The sequence below is a fragment of the Orycteropus afer genome, unplaced genomic scaffold (assembly GCF_000298275.1).
Source record: "Orycteropus afer afer isolate SDZICR_OR568_19922 unplaced genomic scaffold, OryAfe1.0 scaffold00101, whole genome shotgun sequence".
Classification (NCBI taxonomy): Eukaryota; Metazoa; Chordata; class Mammalia; order Tubulidentata; family Orycteropodidae; genus Orycteropus; species Orycteropus afer.
The window spans coordinates 591669-600346 of NW_006921688.1; the positions used below are offsets into that span (position 1 = coordinate 591669).

Here is an 8678-nt window from a genome sequence, read left to right on the forward strand (position 1 = left end):
TTAAGGAAGTAGATTGCCTCATCTTCCTTCTGTGGAGCAGCTGGTGGGTTTGCACTGCTGACCTTCTGGTTAGCAGCCAAATGCCTTACCCACTATGCCATCTGAATTCCTTAATGGGCATATAGTATATGAATATTTACAGCAATTTTCTGTATACATCCACAAACTCTGATTTTACTTGTTGGATGTTTACTTTGTCCTAAACAAATATGCTGAGCTCTGATAGCATAGTGCCTAAGGCACTTGACTGCGAACCAGAAGGCTGGAGGTTCAAACCCACCAGCCACTCCTCGGAAGGAAGATGGGACAATCTGCTTCCGTAATGATACTTACTCGGAAACCCAAGGAGGGGTCGCTATGAGTCAGGTCTGACTCAACGACACATAACAACAACAACAACAACAAACAAATATGCCAGTTTAGAAACTATGTTAATGTTCAAATTCCATATATTTTTAGTGCCTGAATATAAAAATCTTAAGTACTGAATTTTAATTCTAGAAATGAAGTTGCATTCCTGTAATTTTTTTTTAATCAACTAAAGGTTTCTATTTTATTCCTAGGAAGTTCACTTAGATATACAAATCAAACCTCACACCTTTTATGATGAATCCTTGAGAGGGTGATCAGCTTTCCCACTGTTACAACTTAACCCAGAGACTAATCAGCTCTCTACTTTACAGATTGCCTCCGTCGCTGGTCAATATCAGCCTCCATGTTCATTAACCATCAATGACTTCTTCATGAGGCAGCTTACAATTTAATTTCAGCTGACATTTGTTAAGCATCTTAAAAACCCAGGGAGTATGATAATAGGTATGATCCTATTGTTTTAAGTCCTGTTTTGGTTACCTAGTGCTGCTCTGACAGGAATATACCACAAACGGGATGGCTTTAACAAACAGCAGTTTATTCTCCTACAGTTTGGAGGCTTTAAGTCTGAGTTCAAAGTGCCAGGCTCTAGGGGCTGGGTGAAAGCCCCTCAACCTTGGGCTCTACCTCCTGCTCCTGGCCCACTGGAACTAGAGGCTTTTCTTCACTCAGCTGCTGGCTGCTGAGACTGACAAGCCCAAGGCTGACAAATAAAATGGCACAGTCCTGATATTACCGAACCACACAGCAGGCCATTCATTCAAGCCCACTGAAAGTCCCAGGGTCAGCAGAGCATGGCAGGCTGCTGAACAGCAACATGGCTACATGCAGGGTCCAAGTATTCCATAAGCTAGAGACCATTCCCAAAGCTATTTCTTATATACGGGAAGCAGACCACATACCCAAAGGCAGCTACTCAGCTGCTCCCAGTAGATTCCACCATGGAGTTGATTGCCAGTCTCATCATGGGGAATAACTACCACCAGCTGCCCAGCCACTCAACCAGGCCAGCCAAGTTGACACACAACCTTAACTACCACAAGTCCTGTGGGTTTGACATTAATATCTCCATTGTATAAAGGGGTAAATTTCAGCTCAAAGAATGTAATAAACTTTCCAAAGTTAGTCTATCCAGTGGCTAGCTATTCAAGTCATTTGATTAGTTGATGAAAGGAATTTCTCCCAGCACAATATTTCTAAGTAATGGGGAAGAGTAGGTAGAAGGACAACTTGCAACAAAGAAGACTTACAGGTCACTCACTGCCTCTTGTAAAGTGGTAGTGCTCAAAGTCTCTCTGAAGTGGGTTATGTAGTGGACCCAATTCAAGGTCTTTGAGGAAATCAAACATTTTACAACATACTGATATTGTTATTTGCAGTAGAGTCAGTGCTAGCTCCTAGTAACACAATGTATTCAGAGTGGAATTGCTCCACAGGGTTTTCAAGGCTGTGACCTTTGGGAAGCAGAGTGCAAGGCTAATCTTTCAAGTCATGTCTCAGTGGTTTGAATTGCCAACTTTTCAGTAGTTATCCAGCACTTAACCATTTGCCCTATGGAGGGACTCCTTGTAGGCATATAAACCACAAACCCCCTGGAAAAAAAAAAATGTGCCATTGAGTAGATTCTGACTCATAATGATCCCTGTTGGGTTTCCAAGGCTTATCTGCCCCTAGTAGCGTAGTGCCTAAGGCACTTGACTGCTAACCAGGCGGCTGGCAATTCAAACCCGCCAGCCACTCCTCAGAAGGAAGGTTGGGCAATCTACTTCCATAGTGATACTGCCTCGGAAACCCAGGGAGGAGTCACTATGAGTCGGGTCCAACTTGATGGCACATAACAACAACACTTTGACAGTAGCTAGTAACTGAGCATCAACTAATCAATAGGATTAGATTCTTTACAATTACTATTCTACTTGACTAATGGTGTGAAAAGGAGCTCTGGTGGCATAGTGGATAAGGCACTTGACTGCAACTCAGAGTGTCAGTGGTTCAAACCCACCAACCACTCTGTGGAAGGAAAATGGGCCAATCTACTTCTGTAAAGATTTACAGCCTCAGAAACCCAATGGGGGTCACTATGAGTCAGAATCAACTTGGTGGAAGTGAGTTTGGTTTGAGAGTTAATGGGGTGAATTGCTGTTGTCAGTTGCCATAGAACTGGCTCCAACTCATGGCAGCCTTACGTATAAAAGAATGGCCCAGTCCCGTGCCATCTTCATGATTGCGGGTATGTTGACTGCATAATTGCAGCCATGGTATTAATCCATCTCATGGAGGGATTCCCTCATTTTTTCTGACTCTCTACTTGACCAGACATGATGCACTTTTCTAGCAATTGGTCTTTCCTGGTAAGATGTCTAAAGTAAGCAAGGTGAAGTCTCACCATACTCATTCCAAGGAGCATTCTGGTTATAGTTCCTCCAAGATGGCTTTGTTCATTCTCTGGCAGCCCACAAGATAGATATTATGCATAAGTATATGCCAGAAAAGTAGATGACCTCGGTGAAATGGACAAATGAACAGAAATATGCAAGATACTGAAACTCAAAAAGAAACTGAAAATTTCAGTAGATCTATAGAAAGTAAAGAAATGTAGTGCCTAAGGCACTTGACTGCTAACCAGGAGGTTGGCAGTTAAAACCCACCAGCCACTCTGCAGAAGGAAGACTGGGTAGTCTACTTACATAAAATTTACCATCTCAGAAACCCAAAGGGAGTTGCTATGAGTTGGAATCGACTGGATGGCTGTCAGTTTTGTTGTTGTTGTTGTTGTTTTTGTTTGAAACTTCCCACAAAGAAAAGCTCAGGACCAGATGGTTTCACTGATTAACTCTCCTGAAGGTTTTAAGAAGAAGTAATTATCCAAATAATAGAAAAAGAGGGAACACTCTTTACGGCCAATATTATCCTGATAACCAGAGTCAGAAAAATGTTTAATGATGAGTGAATGCTACAGAACAATATCCTTCCTGAATATATATGCAAAAATTCTCAACAAAATAGTAGCAAACCAAAAACAGAGTCTATAAAAAGGATTATATGACACAGACCTTCACAGCCTACTCTGACAACCAACCTGGTTGTCAACTTATGATTGAGTTCATAAGTACTCATTCAGATTTATGAAGGTGAACGTGCCATGACCAAGGATAAAAACTTGTTGGCAAGTTTGAGTGCCCTGGCATACCTTCTGCACCATGTGGTGTTCCTCAGATTGAAGTCACTTTTGATATTGATGCCAATGGCATCCTTAATGCTTCTGCTGTGCATAAGAGTACTGGAAAAGAGAACAAGATTACCATCCTAATGACAAGGGCTGCTTGAGTAAAGAAGACATTGAGTGGATGGTCCAGGAAGCTGAGAAGTACAAAGCTGAAGATGAGAAACAGAGGGATAAGGTGTCTTCTAAAAATCTGCTTGAATCCTATGCCTTTAACATGAAGGCAACAGTTGAAGATGAAAAACTTCAAGGCAAGATCAATGATGATGACAAACAGAAGATTCTTGACAAGAGTAATGAAATTATCAACGGACTTGATAAGAGTCAGATGGCAGAGAAGGAGGAATTTGAACATCAGCAGAAAGAGCTGGAGAAAGTCTGCAACCCCATCATTACCAAGCTGTACCAGAGGGCTGGAGGCATGCCTGGAGGAAAGTCTGGGGGCTTCCCTGGTGGTGGAGCTCCTCCATCTGGTGGTGCCTCCTCTTGACCCACTACTGAAGAGCTTGATTAAGCCAATCTCTTTAGCATAGATACCTTAGCATTGTTCCATGGTAAATTGAAGGACCCAAATTTGTAGCACATTCAGTGGCAGTTTTAAAAGTTGAACTGTTACACTAAATTTCTAGGGATTCTCAATACTTGAATACAGAATATGTGCATAGGGAAAGAAAGTAACATTGTGCTTTACTAGTACTGTATTATAAGTGGAAAATACAATGTCTTAAATAAAGCTGTCTTTAAAGTTGGCACACACACACACAAAAAGGTTTATATGCCCAGAGCAAGTAGGATTTACCAGTAATCCAAAGTTAGTTTAACATATGACAATCATTTATTGTGATATATAAATAGAATAAAGAAAAAAACATGTACAATTATCTGATACAGAAAATGTATTTCACAAAATCAACACCTTCTTATGATAAAAGAAATCAAGAAATTATTAATAGAATTGAATTTATTCAACATGGTAAAGAACATCTACAAAAATGTCATAATTAACATCATAGTTAATGGTGAAAAGTGAAAGCTTTCCTGCTAAGATCCGGAATAAGACAAGAATGGTCACTCTCACCACTTCTATTCAATATTGTACTGGAGGTACTAGCCAGGGGCAATTAGGCAGTAAATTGAAATAAAAGGCACCCAGATTTGAAACAAATTAGGTTGTTGTGCAATCTTCTGGATATACTAAAAACATGTCTGTATACAATAAAATAGTAAATTTTATGGAATATGAATTATATCTCTTTTTTTTTTTTTACATAAAGCCATTGGAGAATCTTTTTGCTTGTTTAGAAAGGAAAGAAATGAAAAAAGAAGAAAAGTCTAATGATTCTTCCCTGAATTGCTTCCCTTTTCCCCATATGAAATGATTTTATGTCATGGCTTACTAGTTTCTATTTTGTCTCTAGCTCACTCAGAGAAACATGAGGAATCAATTACCTTGGGAAGCCCAGATTCCCATGCTATTAGTGAGGGACAAAAGTCTTCAGGAACTTCCAAACCAACAAGGAAAGGCAAGGAGAAGTTTTCTGAGAAAGAAAAGATGGCCAAAGAAAAACCAGCACCTCGCTTTGAGCCTCAGGTGAGTGTGGAACTTCATCTTGTTGGAGTTATGTAAAGAAATTAGGCTCATTGGGTCTCTATTTGACCATGTTTCCTGAGAAAAAAAATCCCATCTGCCTGATTGCAACAACCATCTAGATGAGATGCTTAAGGACATTCCATGGACTCCTTCCCCAAGATCTTTTCCCAGTCAGTTCAGTTCAGTATCCATGGAATATTTACTATGTAGGACACTGTTCTTAGGACTCAGGTTTTTAAGATAATATGGTACAGTCAAAGAATTCACAGTATACTGGGGAAGACTGAAGGTGAACAGTTCAATGTTACAGGTTGGTTGTACAGAAAGTATGGGTACCTAATCCTGCTTGTTGCAGGAGGATCACTGTCCTGAACTGAGTTTTATGGGATGAATGAGAGTTACCCAGACAAAGGTTTTGGAAGAGAGAGGTGGAGAGAAATGCATTCCAGTATGAGAAAACAGTATGAGCAAAGACATGCGGAGGTAAAAACCAACTCAGTCTGGATTTTGAAACATTAAGCATAAGAGATGAGGCTGGAAAAGTAATTAAAGGTCAGATGGAGGAGTACTTATAAGACCCATTAGACGAATGGGACTCTATCTACAGTCCAGAGGTAATGATCGCCAACTCCTTCAGTTGTCCCAATAATTATGGGGAGAAGAGGTATGAGTGGTAATTTGGGGAGTCCAAGCACAGAGCTACAGGTATTCAAACTCAAAGTATGTAAAAACATTGTACCTGAAACAAAATACCTAAGAGGACAAAATCTTCCCACTGTTTGTGATTTCAAAAACCAAACCAGTTGCCATGCCTTGAGTCAACTACAACTCATGATGACACCATGTATTACAGAATAAAAGTGTGTTCCATAGGGTTTTCAAGGATGTGACCTTTCAGAAAAGGAGCTCTGGTGCATATGAGTAAGGCATTTGGCTGCTAACCAGAAGGTTGGCAGTTCAGACCCACCAGCACCTCCATGGGAGGAAGATGAGGCAATCTACTTCCATAGATTGGAAACCCAAGAGGGGTCGCTATGAGTCAAAATCGAGTCTGTGGCAGTGGGTTTGGGCTTGAACTTTTCAGAAGCAGGTCACTAGGCCCTTCTGAGATATCTCTGAATAGATTTGAACCACCAACTTCTCAGTTGTGTGCTTAACCATGTGGTCCACTCGGGACCATTTGTGATTACTGCACAGGAAAAGCAGGTAGTTTTTTAAGAAGTAAGTTGACATAATCAGAGTTACATTTCAGATACAGAAATGTGATAGGATTTAAGGGGGACAGAACTAGAGGTGGGGAAACTATTCAAGAAAGCACTGTGGTACTCCAGGCAAAAGAATGCAAACTGTACAAAGAAAAGGTCAAAAGAAGAAAAGAAGGGAGCAGATGAAGAATTATGTAGGAAACAAGTGGGAGATGTAACTGGAAATATGCAGCTGGAACAAGAAGTAACAAAGGAGATTTCCCAGGTTTCCGGCTTGATTCACTAAATAGCATGTTGGTACCACCAGTGAAATAGACAATAAAGGAATGTTAACAAATTAGGAGAAGAGATACTCACTCAGTTGCTCATACCTCTATAATGGAAAAACCTGTCCATTTACATCTCCAAGATTTTATTTCTTAGCTGGCTTCTACCCTTGGACACATTATTAATTAACTAAACTTGACACAATCTCCAACTTCCTAAGAAATGCTTGATCCTTATATAATAGAGCTAATGAGAAAAGGTTAATGTAACTTCTTAGCCACAGCCAGACACCTTGAGGGGATGAGTCACTGGACACACAGGTCTGGACCATGGTCTCAGGGGACATCAAGCTCAATTGGCATAACACACTGCACAAAAACATGGCTCTACATCCTACTTTGGTGAGTGGCACCTGGAGTCTTAAAAGCTTGCAAGCGACTGTCTAAAATGCAACAATTGGTCTCTCCTCTTCCAGATCAAAGAGGAATGAAGAAAACCAAAGGTACCTACAAACAATTAGTCCAAGGAACTAGTGCACCTTGCAAGCCTCAGCCTACATGACCTTGAGACCAGAAGAACTAGATGGTGCCAAGGCACCACTTTCAACCACTCAGAAAGGGATCAGTGTAGGAGATGGTGGATAGAGTACGAGAAAAAAATGTGCAACAAAACTAAAAATTCATTAAAAAAAAAAAAAAACAGGATTACTGCTTTGATAGAGACTAGTGAAACCCCTGAGACTATGGCTCCTAGTCACTCTTTGGGCCTGGAATTGAACTCACTCCTGTGGCTTCCAGCCAAATGATAGATAGGCATATAAGGTGAACATTTATACCAGGTAAGTACACTCCTTAGAATAATCAACCATGGGAGATCAAAAGGACAGTATTTGCCAGGAAGATAGCTCAGTGGGCAGGAATGCATAGGAAAGAAGGACACAGGGTATAAAAAGGTAACCCACAGGAAGGAAGTGGGAAGAGAACTCTTACATTATGGGGATTGCTATCAATGTCATGAAACAAAATGTGTATGAACTGTTGTATGGAGAATGAATTTGCTCTGCAAACTTTCACCCAAATCACAATAAAAACAAAAGAAAGAAACACTTGACCCTCTCTTAATACTTGTAAAGTGCTCCTTTCCCTGATCAAAACTTAATCTCAAAGAAGTTTCTGATAAACTCATTTATTAAGAATTTTAAAAGATAGATAAATGCTAATATACTGTGTTTCAAAAAGAACTGAAAGAATTTCTGATTGTGAGAGTTTAGTTCTCATCAGATAATTAGTTAGGAGTAAATCTTGGTAGCACAAGAGATTTGTGGTCAGCTTCTAAACTAAAGGTTGGCAGTTCAAACTTACGCAGAAGCTCCATGGAAGAGAGGCCTAGTGGTGAATTGCTTCTGTAAGATAACAGCCAAGAATACCCTGTGGAGCAGTTCTACTGTGTAATACATGAGGTCACCTTGAAATGGGGGCCAACTTGATGGCAGCTGATGACAACAGCTTTGTAGGAAGCAGGAGATCTTTTGGGTAACACTGAAACCAAACTAGCTGTGAAAACTTTACTCAGTGGCAGTCTCTGCCTTCAAGTGCATTGTTAAAATGGATAACTGACATTGTCTGAATCTTAGCTAAATGCTATGTTACTCTATCTAGTTCAAGCCTCTTTTCCTACCAGATTGCCACATGTAAACCTAATCTATGTAGACATTTTGAAGCCTTATGTCACCAGTGATCCAGAAGAGGGATAGTGAGCATATGTCGAGTATATCCAGACCTGGAAATAATGATACTATTCCCACTCTCATTTTTATAATAAAGTACTATGAGTGGACATAAGTGAATTCAGAATTCTTATTGTTTACAATTTTATTTAGTATTTGCATATCTGTTGCTGTCAAAATTCCAATGTATAGAGACCCCATAGGACAGAGTAGAACTTTCCCATATGATTTCCAAGGCAGCATAGTGGGTAAGACATTTGGCTGCTAACCAGAAGGTTAGAGGTTCAAACCCAC

At 40.2% G+C, this 8678-nt stretch overlaps 1 protein-coding gene across 1 annotated transcript in view; it reads left to right on the plus strand.

Annotated features, from left to right (window-relative positions):
• Window positions 1–8678, plus strand: part of ADGB (androglobin) — a 315129-nt gene that overhangs the window by 275808 nt on the left and 30643 nt on the right. Inside the window, exon 29 of the mRNA XM_007943219.1 lies at window positions 5014–5186. Within this exon, the coding sequence (XP_007941410.1) occupies window positions 5014–5186 (173 nt within the window). The remainder of the gene's footprint in view (window positions 1–5013; window positions 5187–8678) is intronic.